The sequence below is a fragment of the Caretta caretta genome, chromosome 6 (assembly GCF_965140235.1).
Source record: "Caretta caretta isolate rCarCar2 chromosome 6, rCarCar1.hap1, whole genome shotgun sequence".
Classification (NCBI taxonomy): domain Eukaryota; kingdom Metazoa; phylum Chordata; order Testudines; family Cheloniidae; genus Caretta; species Caretta caretta.
The window spans coordinates 10048775-10070254 of NC_134211.1; the positions used below are offsets into that span (position 1 = coordinate 10048775).

The 21480-nt window shown below is 51.3% G+C and overlaps 1 protein-coding gene and 1 long non-coding RNA gene across 2 annotated transcripts; both read right to left on the reverse strand.

The window, feature by feature from the left end:
* Positions 1 to 3105: 3105 nt before the first annotated feature.
* On the reverse strand, positions 3106 to 17175 carry LOC125637913 (uncharacterized). The gene is made up of 5 exons (XM_075130118.1): positions 16782 to 17175; positions 16140 to 16266; positions 13826 to 13942; positions 4635 to 6742; positions 3106 to 3942 (listed from the first exon to the last, which is right to left on the reverse strand). The coding sequence occupies exons 1-4, from the start codon at positions 16803 to 16805 to the stop codon at positions 5721 to 5723; spliced, it is 1290 nt and encodes a 429-aa protein (XP_074986219.1). The 5' UTR covers positions 16806 to 17175; the 3' UTR covers positions 3106 to 3942; positions 4635 to 5720.
* On the reverse strand, positions 9219 to 11351 carry LOC142072647 (uncharacterized). Its single transcript, XR_012669156.1, has 2 exons — positions 11112 to 11351; positions 9219 to 9842 (listed from the first exon to the last, which is right to left on the reverse strand). It is a non-coding gene; the product is annotated as an uncharacterized LOC142072647 (long non-coding RNA).
* Positions 17176 to 21480: the final 4305 nt, after the last annotated feature.

The window sequence follows — 21480 nt, forward strand, 5'->3', positions numbered from 1 at the left end:
TACTGAGAAGAGGCTTTTCTCAGGCAGCTGACCAACTGCTTCCCTGAGCCTACTTAAAATCGAACAAGTACACAGCCAATATTCATAACTTTGAACACAAAAATGACCCATGCATACAAATAGGATGAATATAGTCAGTAGATCATACCCTTTACAGAGATATGTTACATGGCATATGTAGCATAAAACATATTCCAGTTATGTCATATAGACATTCATAAGCAGATTCCTATAAAGCATTATGGGGTGCAACATCACACCTATATCTAAATGTTAAGTTGTGCAGATGCACCGCCAGAGCTCCCACTCAGACTAGAGGTGGGTGAGAAGGACTGAGGGGGGGTTGATCGCGTAGCGCTAGTTAATGGCCCCTGCCGGCACGAGACAGGGAGAGCACACATGCGACCCCACCGGGCACTGCTGTTGAAATTCTCTGGCTAGAGGTGCAGGGGTGCACAATCACCTGGAGTGGAGCCCCCACAGGAACATCCCTGGAAGAAGAACCTGTAGTTATTAGATACTAGAGGACCGGCTACCAGCCTGATTTTGGGGTAAAATCTAAGTGATATATTGACCTGGCTAAGTGGCTGGTCCCTTGGGATTGCAAGGACTTTATGTATGATGAATAGGGCCCTACCAAATTCACAGCCCTGAAGCCTGGTCTCCTCCACAATGCTCTCTGGCTATTGTAGGGGGCTTTCGGTATCTCCACCCTCACTTCTGCCTTCAGAGCTGGGTGGCCGGGGAGCGGTAGCTGGCAGCTGGGAATCCAGCTTTGAAGGCAGCCCCACCGCCAGCAGCAGCCCAGAAGTGAGGCTGGCCTGGTGTGATATTGCCGCCCTTCTGCGCTGCCACTGAGGAGCTGTTGGGGCAGCCACTAGCCGTTTACCCCAGCGAGATGAGCGACAACCCTGGAACCCAGGTACCCCCTGATTGGGAGTGTAGGAAGGAGCCCAGGGAAGCTGAATAGGGTTCGGCTGTGTGACTGACTGCAAGCCGGCCAGCATGTTGCAGCCAGATTTCCCCGCTGACCCAGTTGCAGACCACTCCACCACCGTTAGGGCCTTGGGCTGGGATGCAGTGGAGTGGGTGGGCCTGCGTTCCTCCTACCCCCTGCCACTCCATCCCTGGGGCTGGCAGCCTCCCCACTTTCAGGCCAAGACGCCTGCATTGGTCTACCGCCCGCTCGAACTAGGACACCAGATGGTTTTGCTGACTGTTGTGCCAGGGAGCTGATCCCGCTACACTGCTGTATTGCTCTGCCTGACTGCAGACCAGGGCCATGAACTGTTTGCTGTCCCGCCCTGATTCTCTGGGCCTATAGACCCTCTGCTGCTAGGTCTGCCAGCCAGCCAGAGTCATTAAGGCTATGTCCACGCTACCACTTTGTGTTGACAAAAGTGATGTCAACACCCAAAAGTTGACGTAATAAAAATCGCGACTGCACGTTCACATTGCGCCCTCTGTTGGCAGATCACGTCCACAGTAGGGGCACCATCACTGACTGTGTGAGCAAAGCACTGTCAGTACCAGTCCAGCTCAACACCTTCTGTTACTAGGTGCTGTGGGACAACAGAGCAGATCACAGCACATCTTGGGACATGGCTAAATGTCCTGTGATGCATTGCTTTCTGTCCCAGCACTCTATGGGCTTTCTTTCGTGGCATTTTTGCAATGGCCCTTCTTTGCTGTGCACCCTGGCATCTTTGTGAGAAGGGATGGATCCTGCAGTGCTTTCCTATGTTGTTAACTGTCATGAAGACATCACGGATGGCAGTGCAGTTAATCGTGAAGTTCCTAACTGAGGAGGTCTTGCAGGTGCCCAACATTCTGTGTGATAGGGATAGGAGCAATTTTAGCTTGCTTTTGGCATTCACAGAGCAGGTGTATAGGGTAGGCCGTCGCTTTTGGGATCGGGAAACAAGCACTGAATGGTGGGATCATATTGTCATGCAGGTGTGGGATGATGACCAGTGGGTACAGAAATTTCGGATGTGGAAAGCCACCTTCCTGGAACCACGTGCGGAGCTCGCCCCAGCCCTGCAGCGCAAGGACACCAGAATGAGAACTGCCCTCTCAGTAGAGAAGCGTGTGACACTCAGTGTGTGGAAGCTGGTGACTCCAGACTGCTACCGGTCAGTCATGAATCAATTCGGAGTGGGGAAGTCGACCGTTGGGGCTGCATTAATGAAAGTGTGCAGGGCAATAAATCGCAGCCTGCTATGAAGGACCATGACTCTGGGAAATGTGCGTGAAATAGTGGACGGCTTTGCAAAAATGGGTTTCTGAAACTGTGGAGGGGCAATAGCACACATATTCCAATTTTGGCACCAGACCACCTTGCAACGGAGTACATCAATAGGAAGGGGTACTTCCCCATGCTGTTGCAGGTACTTGTGGGCGTCTCACTGACATCAACATGGGGTGGTCCGGGAAGATGCATGACGCACACATCTTCTGAACACCAGCCTATACAGAAAGTTGCAGGCAGGGACTTTCTTTCCTAACCAGAAGATCACAGTGGAGGATGTTGAAATGCCCACAGTGATCCCGGGGGACCCTGCATACCCCTTACAGCCATGGTTCATGAAACCTTATACAGGACACCTGGATAGCAGTAAGGAGCGGTTCAACAACAGGCTCAGTAGGTGCCAGATAACAGTGGAATGTGCCTTTGGCAGATTAAAGGCACGCTGGCGATGCCTTTATAGCAGGTTAGAGCTCACTTAGGATAATATTCCCATGGTCATAGCCACATGCTGTATGTTGCACAATCTCTGAAGCGAAGGGTGAAAAGTTTGCTCAGGGGTGGAGTGCTGAGGCAGACCACTTGGCTGCTGATTTTGAGCAGCCAGATACCAGGGCTGTTAGAGGAGCCCAGAGGGGAGCTATTTGAATCAGGGAGGGTTTGAGACAGCACTTGGACAACGAGCACCAGTAACATATCTCTGTCAGAGGTACTCCAATATTACATTACATGTAGTTTTCCTAGGGGAAATGGTGACATTTGGGGCCTTATAATCCACTAAGAAAGTGATTAAAATGCCTGTGCATGTATTGGCAGTGCCTGCAATCTCACCTTGTAGAAAGAAAAAATAAAGAAGATTTACCATTATAAAGCTTGACTTTTACTGCACAAGGAACAGCACGCGCACAAACACACAGATGCTTGGCGGGAAAGGAGGAACCAGGGAAGGGCAGACTTTCACAGCTGTGTGTAGGTCCAGCTGTCATTGTGAAAGTTGTCCGAGGGGGTGGAGTGAAGGGGAAACCGAGAAGTCCCGGAAAGTGGAAAGGAATTTGTGGGCGGAGTTTAGGGGGCAGGGGCATGGGAAAGAGTTCTGAATGTGCTGCAGTGGCGGAGGAGCACTGATATGCTTGGGGCTTGTCTACACTTCCCGGGGGATCCACGAGTGGCAATCAATGCATCGGCGGTTGATTTAGTGGCTTGAGTGAAGACATGCTAAATCGACCGCAGATCGCTCTCCCATCGACTCCTGTACTCCACCAGCTCAAGAAGAGTAGCAGGAGACGACAGGAGAGTGTCTCCCGTCAACATCACATAGTGTGGACCCCGTGGTAAGTAGATCTAAGCTCTGTTGATTTGAGTTACGCTATTCACGTAACTCAAATTGTGTAGCTTAGATCGAATTTCCCCTCTAGCATAGGCAAGGTCTCAGTCTGCAGCATTATTAAGGACTTCAGCACCTATGTTTGCTCCTCCATTATTTTAATCAGCCGCTCAGTTGTGTCCTTAACAAACATGTGATTCTCTTTTCTGTCCTGCTATTCAGCTTCCCAGCACTCCTTGTGTTCCCTTTTTTTCTGCATTAGAGCACTGCCGGACCTCCCAGAACATGTCTTCTTTGCTACATCTTGGGGGTTTTCTTATCTGGCGGAGATGCTTGGCCAGCATGCGTGAGGTGTTCCTGAAGTCCATATCTGGTGAAGCACAGGGGACAATGCACAGAAGCAGGATTGTTAAATTCATGCACAACGTTAAAACATTTCAATTAAATACACCTTTTGCAACATTGCCGTCACTTTCTCACCAACCCTAGCCAGGCACACATTTCTGTGAACACCCAAAGCATGGGGAGTGTTGGGACGGGGGACTGACTCCACACGGAGAAAAGAGCACACACTCTTTGCAAGCGTCGTGGTGCAGCATTCTAGGGGACAAATTCTAAAATTCTCCCACACTTTTCTACAGATGGGGGTCATTCTAGCGGACATCTCACTGCTAAGGGTAAGCAGGGGAAAAGGGTACAGCTACTCCACACTTGTGGTTTCTGCCCTGCTCCATATGCTGCTCGCCTGTGTGCCACTTTGGTCCCTGCCCAAGTGATTGCCGAATGGCGCGGGAAAGTTTCCTACAATGGGGGAAGGAACAAAGCTGCTCTACCACAGAACCTTCAGCAGAGAATTGGCAAGTACCTCCAGGATACTTTCCTGGAGATCTCCCTGCAGGATTTCTGTGAGATCTCGACGTGCATCAACACCCTACCACCGTACCAATTCCACCGTACCAATTAGCTACACACGGAATCGTCCAGCTCACAGAAACACAGCCAGCCTCCCACATTTCTATAGCCTGAACCCACCTCCACACTACACAAGCCACAGCCACTTACCAGGCATCTCATCTCCTGCTTCTTGCTCCCTGAAGAGCAACTGCTGAGTCTGGCTAGACAGCTCTGGAGTGGAGAACAGTTCCTGGCTGCCTGGCCTACTGGATGACCCTGCCAGGAGCTGCACATCCTCATCTAACTCCACCTCTTCATCAATAACTTCAGCCTCTGGGTTAGGTCCTCTTTCCGCTGCCTCTGTGCCCTCTGAAGTATCCATGCGGCTCTTGGCAGTGGAGGTGGGGTTTCCACTGAGGATAGCATCCAGCTCCTTATAGAACCAGAAGGCCTTAGGTGAAGCACCTGAGCGACAGTCCGCCTCCCTCGCGTTATGGTCCCCCTGCCTCAGCTCCTTTACCCTCGCTCTGCATTGTAGCGTGCCCCGATCACAGCCCTTTTCGCACAAGCCTCAAGAAATCTGCCCGTGGGTATCCCAATTCCTACAGCTCAAGCGCAGCTGGGACTGCACAGCCTCCTGACGCACGGGGAGAGAGCCACAGTTGCCTTACAGACAGTGAGGACTTAGAACATTTTCATTGGCTCACCTTAAAGATTTACACTGTTTACATTGGCTTCTCCACATGCCATCTGAACCCATCAGCTTCTTTAATAGCAAAGAAACATCTGGTTAGACAGACCTTTGTTACACATTAGGGACGTAGTTCTTCATCACATTTCTATTTAAAGTAGACGGCATGAGCAGGTCCTGAGTCTTCTTTCAATTACATGGACCAGGCCGTTCTGCCCCGCCCCACAGGACTGCAAATCCCACCTCTAGATGTCACCCAAGAGTCACACTGGTTGGAACCGAGATAGATGTGGGGAGAAGTTCCTGGGGGGGTCCCATCTGCGGGGGTGGGGGGGAGGGGGTTGTCCGGGCTGCATCCCCTCTAGATGCATGAGTGTGTGTGGAACAGAGAGACGTAGTTGGATCCCACCTACATGGAGGGCAGGAGGGAGTTCCCTAATGGAGTAGGCTGTGACCAGCTTCTCTAAATTACTACCACTGGTCTGCTCTTCCCCACACTGCTCAACCAAGTTCCCTTCCCTGCCCCACGCAATCACTGCTGGTCATCAGGGGGACAGGACCACTCACTGGGCTACATCTGCTGATGCCATGACAGGCCCACTGGCTGCAAGAAGCCCCTCAGGCCCTGGCGATGGCAGAGGGGTGTTAGTGTGAGTGACCTGGTGCCGGTTGAGGTTGGCCAATCTACCAAACCACTTGCCACAGTCAGCACAGTTGTACGGCCGCTCCCCGGTGTGTGTGCGCTGATGTCGTCTCAGGCTTGAGCTCTCTGCAAAGCTCTTGCTGCAGTCAGTGCATTGGAAAGGCCTCTCCCCTGTGTGTGTGCGCTGGTGCTTGGTCAGTGCATTGGTGTTGCTGAAGTTCTTGCCGCAAACATCACAGCAGTGCAGCAGCTCCCCGCTATGTGTGTGTTGGTGTGTTCTCAAGTTTGAGCTCTCTGCAAAACTCTTGCCGCAATCAGCACAGCTGTACGGCCGCTCCCCAGTGTGTGTGCGCTGGTGTCTTCTCAGGCTTGTACTCTGTGCAAAACCCTTGCCGCAGTCAGCACAGTGGTACGGCCGCTCCCCGGTGTGTGTGCGTCGGTGTCTTCTCAGGATTGAGCTCTGTGCAAAGCACTTGCCACAGTCAGCACAGCGGTACGGCCGCTCCCCAGTGTGCGTGCGCTGGTGTCTTCTCAGGCTTGAGCTCTCCGCAAAGCCCTTTCCGCAGTCAGCACAGTGGTACGGCCGCTCCCCCGTGTGCGTGCGCTGGTGTATTCTCAGGTGTGACCTCTCTGCAAAGCCCTTGCTGCAGTCAGCACAGCAGTGTGGACGCTCCCCAGTGCGTGTGCGGTGGTGTGTTCTCAGGAGTGAGCTCTCTGCAAAGCCCTTGCTGCAGTCAGCACAGTGGTGTGGTCGCTCCCCAGTGCGTGTGCGCTGGTGTGTTCTCACGTTTGAGCTCTGTGCAAAGCCCTTTCCGCAGTCAGCACAGTGGTACAGCCGCTCTCTGGTGTGCATATGCGGGTGTATTTTCACGACTGAGGACTGGCTGAAGCTCCTGCCAAAGACAGACCATGTCCTCGTTCCTCCCAGGCTCTCGTGCCCTGCTGGAGAGAGCAGAGACAATCCCGGTGTTAGCTCATGGTTAAGGATACAGGTTTGTCAAGGATGGAAAATGTCACGGATGGAGCGATTTCCCCATTTCTGTCTGATTTTTTGGATGTGCGCCTCACTCTGCAATGGCAGCTCCTATCTGACAGGGCTGGACTGAACACCTCGCTCTGGACATTAAGACCTGGCCTGCGGGGTTACAGTGCCACTCAGATTTTCCCCTGCCCACAGTCATAATGGTGGGTGAGGCGGGCCAAATTTCAGTGAATGGCCTTGCCACCCATTTCGTCTCTAGCCTCCTCCTACCCCTCTGCACCAGGCTGGGGTTAGGGTTGCAGTGCTGGGGGGAGAAAAGTGCTTCTTTGGGCAGTTAGTGCCCCCTTGGCAGGGCGAGGACGAGGGCACATTTTGTTAAACATCATGGACCCATCACAGGAAGTTTAATGACCTGTGACTTTTACTAAATTTACTGTAACTGCTCTGTAATTTTTTATATGCCATGACAAATCTGCTCCCTGACTCAGGGTGGAAGGGATAGCTCAGTGGTTTGAGCATTAGCCTGCTAAACCCAGGCTTGTGAGTTCAATCCTTGAGGGGGCCATTTAGGGATCTGGAGCAAAAATTGGGGATTGGTCCTGCTTTGAGCAGGGGGTTGGACTAGATGATCTCCTGAGGTCCCTTTCAACCCTGATATTCTATGATTCTACCCTATGTTGTTTATGCAGTGCCTATTCCCACATATGCCATGCACCTACTGGGTCTCATTTTATGCTTAAATTGTAGCTTGCCCAGACAACAGGCAGCAGCTTGTACAAAGGGGCCCTGATCCAGAAGTAGGGGCTTTAAGTGCTAACAAACAGGGTCCAGGGTTTGTTTTCACACTGATTTTGGCTTTATTTAAATCAGAGGTTTTTATTTATGTTGCTGGTTCTACACTGTCTCCTGTTTTATGGCACAAGGCCTGTTCCCCAGTGTTTGTGCAGTTTATACTGGTTTGAAACTAGTTGAGGGGCTATAATCCCCTCATGTAGATGCAGTTAGACCGATATAAAGCTGTTTAGCACAAGGTAACTTCCTGCAGGGGAGTCAGTCCCTTTCAATGAATTCCTTCTAAAGAAGTCATTCAGCCTTGGCCTGATGTTTCATTCTTTGCATAAAACTAAACTAAAATCCTCGGGGTGGGGAGGGGTTGAGGAGATGACAAATCACCTAGAGACACTGCTGACCTGGAAGGAATTAATGGTTGCCACACAGCAGGCCTTTGATCTACAGACAGTGTTAAGGCTGAGGGGTGTCTAAGCATGGACACTGAAGCAATTGTAAGTGACTAAGATTTTGTGCCACTGAGAGAGCAGGAGAGGAGATGACCTCCTGAGGTCCCTTCCAACCCTGATATTCTATATTCTATGTGACAAAGGCCACCCTCTCCCTCGCACCCAGCCCATACACCAGGGTACTCCAAGTCATGGCCCACAGGAGCCTTTCGTCTGGCCCCCAAACATGTCCGCTCCCCCAGCAGCAGCTGCCTGGAACGCGGGGCAGTTTTAGAGCATTACAAAGAAAAGCTGCAAGTGCCGGAGACCTGCTCTACAAAATGGTGTCCTCTGCGTGGCGTGACCTCGCACTCATGGTACATGACCCACTCTGGGGGGGGGGGGGGGGGATTCTGTGTGACTGCGTGCACGGATGTTTAATGAGCCCCGCAGATTTCTAATTTTTCATGCAGAAAAAAGCTTCTGCCAAAATGTTGCTGTACTTCCGCCTTTTGCCCACCAAGGGGTGCTGTGGTGATAGAACAAAGTTGCAGCTCCCTGCAGTGAGGGAGTCAGGAGACAGGGACTGTGGGGTGGCTGGCTGTGGGGGAGGGTCAGGTCAGACAGGGGCTCATAAGGGCTAGTGGGGGAGGATAGACTGGGGCAGGGGCTGAATGGGAGTGGAGGCACAGGGCCACGGGGGAGAGGGAGGTGCAGAGACACACAGTGATGGGGGAGGTTTGCAGAGCTACATAGGGAGAGGGGACTGGCTGGGTGGGGGTACAGATGGTGATAGGGACAGATGTGCCTAACTGAATGGGAGAGATTAGGGGTTGGTCAGGGTTTGCATGGGGGAAGCTCCCTAACAATCTCTCCCTGCCCCCCTACCCCGCTCTCCACCCCAAAAGCCTGTTCCATACTTTTCCCACCCATACACAACAACCCTCCAAGTTCACACCCAGGCTCCTTCTCAGCAATTACTTCCCACTCCCTCAGCTCCTCCGTTACCCCTGGCTCCCCCAAGCCTTTGCACTGCTTCTGAGGGGCGTGGGAAATAGGGTTCTGTATTGTAGTTTAAATGAATTATTACTCAGAGTTCTGTTTTAACACGCCTCGTAAGGAATCTATTTGTCAAAAAACATTTCCTGAATCTTTTTTGTTATTACAGACATACTTGCTGACAGGTATTTTGAAATAAATGACCAAAAATAATTGAAACTGGTGTGATAATATTGTGTTATTTTGACAAATAAAATATGCAGAATTTTAAAATATTGTCCGCAGAACTTTGAATTTTTTGGCGGAAGTAATGACGGATCCTGCCCTGCCCTGAGTCATTCCCAGCTTTCTCCTTGCTCGCTGGGGGCAGGTTTCTCCAGTCTGAGAGGTCACGTGCGAAGTGAAGCGGCAGAGAGGGCGGGGGATGGGAACCTTGACAGGGCAGCACCTTCTCTGCCAAGGGCCAGTGACTCGGGGATGTTCTCCCAGGCTGCGAGCAGGTTTTTGCCCCTCTCTGAGCTATGTCTGGATCCAGGTGCCCCAGGGCCATAGGACACCAGCGCACAAAGCTTGAATCAGGTTTTTCAGGCATGAAACCAATTTGAAAACTCTCTAGGGCACCCCTGCCTTGGTATGATTTTCTGAGGTGTGCAAAGCCTAGAAGAAGGTGTTGTGGTCTATGGACCAATAGGCGTGTCTTTCTACCCAGGTGCTTGTCTGACCCCCAAGTGCCAGTGTCTGATCTGCTGATACGCACAGATGAAGTTTATCCTCAGAGCCGCAATCCCTTTTCCATTACACACTTGAGGAAGTTGAGGCATGGGGGAGCTGTGGTGACTCGCTTCTAGAAATGAACCAAGATGTTTTCAAATCCTACTACAATGTCCTACCCACTTGGTAAATGCAGCTCCCATATTCTCCTCCCACCACGGAGACCTCTCTCTTTCCCACAGCATCCCCTGAAATCTCCCACCTCCCCACATTGTCCTATATCACTATCCCACCCCTTTTCCAAGTTCATCACCTCCCCCTCTCCAATCCACTTCTCTTTCATAGAATCATAGAATATCAGGGTTGGAAGGGACCCCAGAAGGTCATCTAGTCCAACCCCCTGCTCGAAGCAGGACCAATTCCCAGTTAAATCATCCCAGCCAGGGCTTTGTCAAGCCTGACCTTAAAAACCTCTAAGGAAGGAGATTCTACCACCTCCCTAGGTAACGCATTCCAGTGTTTCACCACCCTCTTAGTGAAAAAGTTTTTCCTAATATCCAATCTAAACCTCCCCCACTGCAACTTGAGACCATTACTCCTCGTTCTGTCATCTGCTACCATTGAGAACAGTCTAGAGCCATCCTCTTTGGAACCCCCTTTCACGTAGTTGAAAGCAGCTATCAAATCCCCCCTCATTCTTCTCTTCTGCAGGCTAAATAATCCCAGCTCCCTCAGCCTCTCCTCATAAGTCATGTGTTCCAGACCCCTAATCATTTTTGTTGCCCTTCGCTGGACTCTCTCCAATTTATCCACATCCTTCTTGTAGTGTGGGGCCCAAAACTGGACACAGTACTCCAGATGAGGCCTCACCAATGTCGAATAGAGGGGAACGATCACGTCCCTCGATCTGCTCGCTATGCCCCTACTTATACATCCCAAAATGCCATTGGCCTTCTTGGCAACAAGGGCACACTGCTGACTCATATCCAGCTTCTCGTCCACTGTCACCCCTAGGTCCTTTTCCGCAGAACTGCTGCCTAGCCATTCGGTCCCTAGTCTGTAGCTGTGCATTGGGTTCTTCCGTCCTAAGTGCAGGACCCTGCACTTATCCTTATTGAACCTCATCAGATTTCTTTTGGCCCAATCCTCCAATTTGTCTAGGTCCTTCTGTATCCTATTCCTCCCCTCCAGCGTATCTACCACTCCTCCCAGTTTAGTATCATCTGCAAATTTGCTGAGAGTGCAATCCACACCATCCTCCAGATCATTTATGAAGATATTGAACAAAACCGGCCCCAGGACCGACCCTTGGGGCACTCCACTTGATACCGGCTGCCAACTAGACATGGAGCCATTGATCACTACCCGTTGAGCCCGACAATCTAGCCAGCTTTCTACCCACCTTATAGTGCATTCATCCAGCCCATACTTCCTTAACTTGCTGACAAGAATACTGTGGGAGACCATGTCAAAAGCTTTGCTAAAGTCAAGAAACAATACATCCACTGCTTTCCCTTCATCCACAGAACCAGTAATCTCATCATAGAAGGCGATTAGATTAGTCAGGCATGACCTTCCCTTGGTGAATCCATGCTGGCTGTTCCTGATCACTTTCCTCTCATGCAAGTGCTTCAGGATTGATTCTTTGAGGACCTGCTCCATGATTTTTCCAGGGACTGAGGTGAGGCTGACTGGCCTGTAGTTCCCAGGATCCTCCTCCTTCCCTTTTTTAAAGATTGGCACTACATTAGCCTTTTTCCAGTCATCCGGGACTTCCCCGGTTTGCCACGAGTTTTCAAAGATAATGGCCAATGGCTCTGCAATCACAGCCGCCAATTCCTTCAGCACTCAGATGCAACTCGTCCGGCCCCATGGACTTGTGCACGTCCAGCTTTTCTAAATAGTCCCTAACCACCTCTATCTCCACAGAGGGCTGGCCATCTCTTCCCCATTTTGTGATGCCCAGCGCAGCAGTCTGGGAGCTGACCTTGTTAGTGAAAACAGAGGCAAAAAAAGCATTGAGTACATTAGCTTTTTCCACATCCTCTGTCACTAGGTTGCCTCCCTCATTCAGTAAGGGGCCCACACTTTCCTTGGCTTTCTTCTTGTTGCCAGCATACCTGAAGAAACCCTTCTTGTTACTCTTAACATCATCTTTCACAGCTTTAGGGCTGTATCATTTTTAGGTCCCATCGTAGGTCACAGATATCCAATGAGTAGGAAAGATAGGAAGTATGATAGTAAGACCCCCTGCCTTAACCAGATCTTCAATGACCTGAAACTCAAAAAACAGTCATACAAGAAATGGAAACTAGGTCAAGTTACAAAGGATTAATATCAAAAAAACAAAACCCCACAAGCATGTTGGGACAAAATTAGAAAGGCCAAGGCAAAAAACAAATTAAACTAGCTAGGGATATAAAAGGGAATAAGAAATCTTTTTACAAATACATGGGAAGCAAGAGGAAGACCAAGGACAGGCTAGCCTTACTAAATGGAGGGAAAGACAATAAGAAAAAAACGCAGCAGTGGCCAAACTGCCATTAAATGCCTCTTTTGTTTCAGTTTTCACCAAAAAAGTTAGCTGTAATCGGTCGACTAACATAGTGAACACCAGTGTCAGTGGGGTAGGATCTGAGCCTAAATAGGAAAAGAAATAGTTATGAATTACTTAGACAAGTTAGAGGTCTTCAAGTAAGCACGGCCTGATGAAATACATCCTAGAATACTTACGGAACTGGCTGAAATGATCTCTGAGCCATTCACATGTTCTTAGAGATAATCGCTGAGGATGGTAGAGAGACCCAAGGAGTGGAAGAGGGCAAATATAGTAACCAGTTATAGAAAGGGGAATAAGGACAACTCAGGGAATTATAGACCAGTCAGCTTAACTTCAAAACCTGGAAAAATAATGGAGCAACACCATTTCTCCAGTTTATCAACAACCTTTATCAACAATCTTGTCCTTTGAAGCACTTCCTACCACTCCCACCTTAGACTTGTCTGTAAACTTTATGAGTGTATTCTCTGTGCCACTGTCCAAATCATTTATGAAGATATGGAACAGAGCTGGACCCAGGACAGATCCCTGCCGGATCCCACTCGAGATGCTCTTTCAGTTTATTTGTGAACCATAATAACTACTCTCAGAGTGCGGTTTTCCAAGTGTTGCAAGCAAGATGCGAGAAGTAATTCTTCCACTCTATTTAGCACAGGTAAGACCTCAACTGGAGTATTGTGTCCAGTTCTAGGGCCCACACTTCAGAAAGGATGTGGACAACTTGGAAAGTATCAGACGAGATCAACAAGAAGGTCTAGAAAACATGACGACCAATGACAAAAGATTGAAAAAATTGGGTTTGTTTAGTCTGGAGAAGAGAAGACTGTGGGGGACTTGATAAAAGTCTTCAAGTACGTAAAAGATTGTTACAAAGAGGTGGGTGATAAATTGTTCTCCTTATCCACTGAGGCCAGGACAAGATGTAATGGCTTAAATTGCAGCAAGGGGGATTTAGGTTAGACATTAGGAAAAACTTTGAAACTCTAAGGATAGTTAAGCACTGGAACAAAATTATCTAGTGAGGCTGTGGAATCTCCATCATTGGAGGTTTTTAAGAACAGGTTAGAAACACGCCTGTCAGGGATGGTCTAGAAAATACTTAGTCTTGTTAGTGCAGGAGACTGGATGAGATGACCTACAGAGGTCCCGTCCAGTCCCACATTTTTATGATTTCTAGGATTCATAGATATCAAGGCCAGACAGGCTCATTGTACCCATCCAGCCTGGCTTCCTCCCTATCCCAGACAAAGAATCTCCCCCAGCAATTCCTGCCTCCAGCCCAGTAACTCCTGGCTGAGTTAGAGCAGGGCTTTGAGAAAGAGATGCCCCATCTCCACTGACAGACTCCCAGTAATGGAGAATCCATCTTGTCCTGAGGGGAGCTCTCCCAATGGTTCCTTTCCCTTCCAAATAAACAATAGCTCCTAATTCCCAGCCTCAATTTGTCTCCCTTTTGCTCCCCACTAGTCAATCTCGCTCTGCCTTTGCCTTCTACATTAAGCATCCCTCCGCTAGCAGCTGGGTAAATCAGAAGGGATTGGATAATGATGACTCACCTGAGGAGGGGCTTTCAGGTCTTGAGTTTTCCCTGGAGTCCTCGGCATCCCGGATCCAGAGCTCTGCCTCCCCTAGCTCGATCCGGTGGATTAAGTCTGGTGTGGAACCTGAACAGCCTGTTTGGGGAGAAAGAATCAGTTCTGGGGGCAGGGACTCATTTATATGTTTCAGAGTAGCAGCCGTGTTAGTCTGTGTCCGCAAAAAGAACAGGAGTACTTGTGGCACCTTAGAGACTAACAAATTTATTAGAGCATAAACTTTCGTGGGCTACAGCTCACTTCATCGGATGCATAGAATGGAACATATAGTAAGAGAGATACATAGATACACATACAAATAAGTTGGAAGTTACCATACAAACTGAGAGAGGCTAATTAGTTAAGATGAGCTATTATCAGCAGGAGAAAAAAACTTTTGTGGTGATAATCAAGATGGCCCATTTAGACAGTTGACAAGAAGGTGTGAGGATACTTAACATGGGGAAATAGATTCAATATGTGGAATGATCCAGCCACTCCCAGTATCTGTTCAAACCCAAGTTAATGGTATCTAGTTTGCATATTAATTCAAGCTCAGCAGTTTCTCGCTGGAGTCTGTTTTTGAAGCTTTTCTGTTGCAAAATTGCCACCTTTAAGTCTGTTCCTGAGTGGCCAGAGAGGTTGAAGTGGTCTCCTACCAGTTTTTGAATGTTATGATTCCTGATGTCAGATTTGTGTCCATTTATTCTTTTGCGTAGATATATGATATGTGATAGATGCCATCATGTGCCAGCAATGCCCCTCTGCCATGTACATTGGCCAAACCGGACAGTCTCTACGCAAAAGTATCCTCACACCTTCTTGTCAACTTTCTAAATGGGCCATCTTGATTATCAATACAAAAGTTTTTTTCTCCTGCTGATAATAGCTCATCTTAACTAATTAGCCTCTCACAGTTTGTATGATAACTTCCAACTTATCTGTACGTGTATATGTTCCACTCTATGCATCTGATGAAGTGGGCTGTAGCCCACAAAAGCTTATGCTCTAATAAATTTGTTAGTCTCTAAGGTGCCACAAGTCCTCCTGTTCTATTTATATGTTTGTGAAACCCAGCACAACAGAACCCTGATCTCGGTCAGGGTGCGTCTGCGTGGAAACTGGCACAATAAGGCCCCAGTCTTGGACGCTGCTTAGGAGGAAAGCGCAAGAAATCCCAAGCAGGAGAATAATGAAATAAACCTTCCTTAGAGATTTCTTCCCGTCTCCCGCCAGGCAAGTTCAGTTCGTACTCTGAAGCAGCAACATCTACGACCCGTCTCAATTTGCTTTGGGGGCTGAGTCATGGCAGGTGGCACCAGGTGGCACCATTACGCAGACCTACCAGTTCTTTTGCTTAGGATGCAGCATTGTTCAACTGTGCGGTTGTTAAATTTATGATGTTCCTTCTTTTTGGCGAGGTGGGGAGCTAAATTCCCACTAAGCTGTGCAGCCGTGCAGCAGACTATCAAGGGTTGCACAGGCGCACAGCCACAGGGGTCTGGACTGGAGAGGTGCCGCGGCCAGGTAAAGGCGCTTCTCCCCTGGCCCCAGCCCCAGCGCTGCCGCAACCAGGGAGAGGCGCCTCTCCCTCAGCCCTGGGCTGCTACAGCAAGAGAGGGCTGGGGGGAGTCCTCTCTCTCCGCCACAGCCCTAGGCAGCCTGCACCCCAAACCCCTCATCCCCGGCCCCACTCCAGAGCCCTCACCCTCTGCACGCCAACCTGCTGTGCCAGCCCTGAAACCCCTCCTGCACCCTGAACCCCCTCATCCCCAGCCCCACCCCAGAGCCCTCACCCCCAGCCAGAGTCCTAACCCCCCCCCCACCCTTAGCCCCAGCCCTGAGCCATCTCCCACACTCCGAACCCCTCAGCCCCACCCCCACCACACATCACCTCCATAATGGTGCACAGAACAAAATTCATTCCACACATGGATGTAAAATCTTAGAGGGAACATTGGTGGGGAGCTGTTCCAAGCAGCAGGAGACTTTTCTCTCTGCCTTATTTGTCTAACTAGAGTCAGTTCTTGAGGTAGAGTTCCTGCCCTCGGTGTCTGGGCTGGGATTCCTGGAAGAGGTGGTTACAACCACTTCTGTGCCAGGACTGAGGTATAATGCAAGTAAACCAGTTACATTAACATTACCCTGAGGCTCTGTAGCCCTGATTTCTCCTTTAACAAGAAACCGACCTGAAAGGGGCTGACATTTGCCACCACTTGGCTACTCGGTGGCACATGGCAGCTGAGGCATGAGGTAGCCCATTGCAGTGAATAAAAGAAGGGAAATTGGTCCTTACCCAAGGAAACGAGGGCCCGGTAATTCCTCAGCATCTGGTCCCGGTACAGCTGCTTCTCTGGCCGGGATAAGAGCCCCCACTCCTCCCGGCTGAAATACAGAGCCACGTCCTCAAACGCCACCCGCAGCTGCTGGCACAAGCGTTACACACTCAGCACCCTCCGCGCCAGCCCCAGCCCGGGCTCTCAGCAGGGGACGCGGGTTCGAGGGCAGCGGCTCCCGGGGAACCCCCAGCCCAGCAGCTGTGACCCAGGGAGACCCCCCCGCACAGCCCCCCGGGGACTCGGGCCCTGCTGGCCGGCGACAGGAGTCGCCCTCGGCTCCCCACGGGGCTCTGGGGCGGGGCGCTGGGAAGGGCCCGAATCCCAGGGCAGGGACCAGGCTCCTCCCCCGGCCGGAGTCCCCGCCTCCGCCCCAGGCCTGGGCTCGGCCCCGCTCCCGCCCCCGGCTCGGCCGCCTCGGGGCTCCTCGGCCCGGCTCCGCGTGTCCGCCCGGCCCGGGGCCCCCAGCGCCGCTCCCCGGCCCCAGCGCTCCGAGTGCGGCAGCCCCCAGCCCCGGGGTCACTAGCGCGGGAGGGACCCGGTCCCGGCCCCCCTCGGCCCCAGCCAGTGCCCGGCCGGGGAGTCCCCGCCCCGCGTCCTACCTGCGCCGGCCCCGCTGCAGCCATCGCCGGGCTCGGCTTCGGCTCCGGCCCCGGCCGCTTCCTCCGCCCGGGCAGCGACTTCCCGCCCCGCGGCTGGTGCCTCCCCGGAGCCGCCTCCCGCCCGGGTCCCTGGAGCTGCAGCCGGGACCCGCCCTGCGCAGGGGCCGGGCTGGGACCCAGGGGGCCGGGAAGGCCCCGCCCGCGCCTGCGCCGCCAGCTCCAGCAGCCGGGGGAGGCCCCAGCGCAGGGACCCTCCGGCCCAGCCCCCGGACGCCTGGGTCCCGAGTCCGGCCGCCGGGGGCGCTCGCGGCACCTGGTCCCAGGCGGCAGGAGCCCGTTACAGGGCAGCCCCCTGGGGTGGGGGCTGGGATCCCGGACTCCTGGGTTCTCTCCCTGCTCTGGGAGGGGAGCGGGGACTAGTGAGTACAAGAGGGCTGAGGCCCGGCTGTGGAGTGTGTCACTGTCACAGTAAGGGACGGGTCGGGCTGTGTGGTGTGTTTGTTGCTCGGTTGTGTGATGTTGGTGTGTGTGTTACAGGAGATCACACCCCAGGCTGTGTATGGTGTGTAGCTATGGGTGTTGCAGGAAGACTGTGTGATGTGAGGGTTTTACAGATCACACCCTGGCTGTGTAGTGTGCATATCTTATTGGAGTTCACCCCGGCTGTAGTGTGTGCGTGTAGGTTTCGGGAGCGGTGTGTCTGTGTGTGTTACAGGAGCTCAGTCACACCTGGCTGTACTGTGTGCTACATGTGTGTTTCAGGAGGGCTGCGCAGTGTGTGTGTGTGACATGTATGTCACAGGATCCATCACCCATCTGTGTAATGTGTGTGTGTGTGTGTCTGTGTGGTGCTGAAGGAGCTGGTGCCCAGGCTGGCTGCCCCACCCGCCGCCCTGCACACCTCATGTACTGCTCCCGCTGGCCACAACAAATGGTCCAAGGTCAAACTTATCAAGGGCCCATGGGAAGCCCACCGCAGCTGGCTCTTCCAGAAGCTCGCCATGCCGCTGTGCTTGCTGAGAAAGGTATGGGGGGGACGGAAGGGATGGATCCTGTATGTGACACAGCTCCAGCCAGAGGCTGTGGCTACAGAGCCCTGCCAGCCCAGCCTTGACCAGTAGCACTGACCCTGGTGCCCCTAAGCCCAGCACCTCTGTTAGCCCAACGCCTACATCCCCTCTGGCTGCTGGAGAAGAGGATGCTGGTCTGTGGGGTAGTGTCTCCCCTTCCCATCCTTCCTCCACTGGACCTTTCCTCTGTCCCACAACACCTCCCCTAAGGTGCCTGGGTCTTTGCCCCACTCTAGCAGCTGTTCTGCATAAGTGGTGGGAAGTCCAGTCCCTGTGGTCCAAGCGGCCTAAGGTAACAGCTAATGGTGGCTGAAAAGGGGAAGGGCGTTAGGCAGGTGGTGTGGGGCAGGGAGGGTCACCAGGGGTCTCAGGACTTCTGGGTCCCGTCCCCAGCTTTGCAAGGGGGATATTCAGAGTCAGGACGCCTGGGTTCTATCCATGGCTCTGGGAGAGGAGTGGAGGCTGGTGGGTTAAAGTAGTCGGGGCTGGGAGCCTGGACTGCCTTCGAATGGGATCACAGCCATGTCTCCCTTGTGACACTTCCTGCAGATCCAACCCTGATCTCAACGCCAACCTGGCCAACATCATCAAGCAGTGCTGGAGCAAGAGCATGCCCAAAGCAGCCATTGAGTCGGCTATCAAGGGAAGGGTACGGAGCCAGGTCCAGGAGCCCAGCTCACAGGGCAGAGGGGCTCATGAGCTGCAGCCTTACTGCATTCTCTGGGCCATGCTGAGGGGCATTGGGAGCCTTGAATGAGGAAGCGAGGCTGGGCTTGTGGCTACGGTGCTGGGCTGGGCTACAGGACTCCTGGTGTCTATTCTTAGCTCTGCCACTTGCTGCCTCTGTGACCTTGGGAAAATCACTTAGGTCATAGGGAATTGCCAGATGGGATCAGAGCAGACGTGTCTACTCCAGTGTCCTGTTTCCAGCACCAGAGACTGCAGAGGTTGGTGTAAGAATCCCGCAGTAGCAGATGTGGGGATAATCTCATGTGCTCGTGTCACTCAGTGGGTCACACTGGAGAATACCAGATTCAGGACAAACTGCTCAGAAATAGGGCAGACACACGCCAAAATTGCTGGTTATTCTTCCATAAGATATACCAAACCAGCAACAAAAGTAAACTCCTGTCTCACCACAGTGGCTAATAGTCAGAAATGCAGCCACCTTAGGTATCCCAGGCCTTGTTTCATCACCCACACACTAGACTTAATGATGAGTGGTTATTGAAAACCAACTTCATCAAACAAGGAGTTCTTCTGATCCCAAAGGACCAGCCACATACCCAGGTTAATATACAGCTCAGATCTTGCCCAATAATCGCTGTTGCCAATCCTTGGTATCTAATATCTAAAGGTTTATGTATAAGCGAAAAGAAAGAGGTGAGGGTAAAAATGGTTAAAGGAATCAAATACATACACACATTGCAAAGTGCTTGTGTCCAGTTTGAAGCAGTGATGGAATAAACTGCTGGCTTGTTAAGTCTCTGATGGCATCCAAAAGATTAGAAGGTCCCGAGTCCATTGGTTAGAACGCTCCTTTTATTGTAAGTCCATAGTCCAGAGATCAGTGCAGGAAAGAGGCAAAATGCAGATGTTTCTAGGACTTTTTATAGCTTCTGCCAGGCCTAAGTGTTTCATGATTTTCTCATTTCTTTTTTAGTATTTTGCTAAATGTGCCAAATAAGTCAATAACCAGCTCTGCATTTTGTCTCATACATGGGTGTATTGTTCAACTTTACATTGTTAGATTTACCTGACATTAGGCTGTGTGTGTTTTGTATAAAATACTGCTGAAAACAAGTATGATGGTCTGTGAGACTTAACTGTCAATAAAACTAACTTGAACGTATGCTTAAAGTAGTTTATCTATAAAATAATATGCAGTTTGGTTTGAGTGTATTCTTAATTGTTTTGAGAAAGAGGAGGGAAGGGTGGATGTTAAAGTGTTATGTGTCTGTATGCGTGTAGAGAGGTCAGAAAACAACATTTATAGCTCTGGTAAAAAGTGCAATCAACTCTTAACATAAAATAGTTTAAACTAGCCTTACATTTTGTCTACGTGGGGTGTACTGAACAATTGAACACCGTTAGATTTCTTTTAAACTAAGCTGTGTGCGTATTCTGTATGAAATAATGCTGAAAACAAGTATGAATGTGTATGTGAGTGGGTGACATCTATAAAACTAGTTTGAATGTATGCTTATGGTGGTTTATAAGTTGGCTTGAATGAATGCTTATTTGTTTTGAGAAGTGGGGCTGGGAGGGGTTTGTGACTGGGGCTGTGTGTGCAGGCTTTTGGGGTTGGTTTTTTTTTCTTTTTCTTTTTCTTTTTAATTTCTCTATCTCTTCACCCACTGCCACAATATACATAGGAAAGAACAGGTCTACCTCATATAACTGAGCAGCATGAGCTCCAAAATGAACATTTACTACGGTTCTCCTGTTCCGTGTCATGTGGGCCACAAATAGATTGCTGAGACCGGCTAGACCCCTCCGGAGTGGAGAATTCCTGACTCGCTGTGCCACTGGATGACCCTACCACCGACTCCACAACGTTCTCCAACTTGACCTTTGTCCAGGACTTCGTTCTCGGGCTTGAGCCCCCTGTCCACCGCCTGCAGCCCCGCCAAAGTATCCACAGGGCTCTTGGCGGTGGAGGTGAGGTCACCACCAAGGGTGGCATCCAGCTCCTGATAGAAGGGGTAGGTCTTCAGCGCAGGACCAGAGTGATGGTTTGCCTCCCTTGCCTTCTGGTACGCCTGCCTCAGCTCCTTTCTCTTCGCAGCACTGCTGCCTCCTCCCACCCCATAACTGGACTTTTGGTTCGGGCACGATTTAGGGTTGCCAGATCCCAAAAACCAGACACCCAGAAACCCTAAATGGCACCCAGACACAAAAGCCAAAACCTGGACAGGTGGCAACCCTACCAGTCATACAATAAGTATACACTGTGGAACAGGCCCCTCCTTTCATCTCATTAAAAGCTGGGTCATTCCTGGGTGGTCAGATCACTCCTTGCCCAGTGTGGCAGTGACATTGGGGAGGTTGTGGGGGGGCTGTTACTCTTTCATGCTGTCCCAAGGGGTGTGTGAAGCCCAGTGTTTTCATTTAAAGGCACGGCAAGACATTACGCACGGAAGAGTTGGGGAAATTATGCACCACTGCACAGGCGCAGAATTCATGTCCCCAGCAGATTTTTTCTTCCTTGGCAGAAAATACATTTTACCAGCAAGGCGCTGCAGTTACACCTTTCTCCCACCAGGAGCTGTTATGGTGCCAGAACAGAGGGCAGCCAGCTCAGCAACCCGCCCACAGGGCCAGGTGAGGAAGCAGGCAATATGGGGCGGGGGGACACAGACAGAGCAGGGCACATTGGGCTGCTGCGGGGATCACATAGGCTGGGGTTCAGAAGGGCTGGTGGGTGGGAAGACTGGGGTGGGGGTGCAGGACCACACAGGGACAGGGGGGTGCATGGGGGCAGGGGTGGCTGAGTGGTGGTGCAGGGTCACACAGGGATGGGGGGAGGAGAGTGCAGGAACACACAGGGACAGGACAGATGTGCCTAACTGAATGGGAGAGGCTAGGGAGTCCTCCAGGGAAGCGTGTGGGAGGCTCCGCAACTCTCT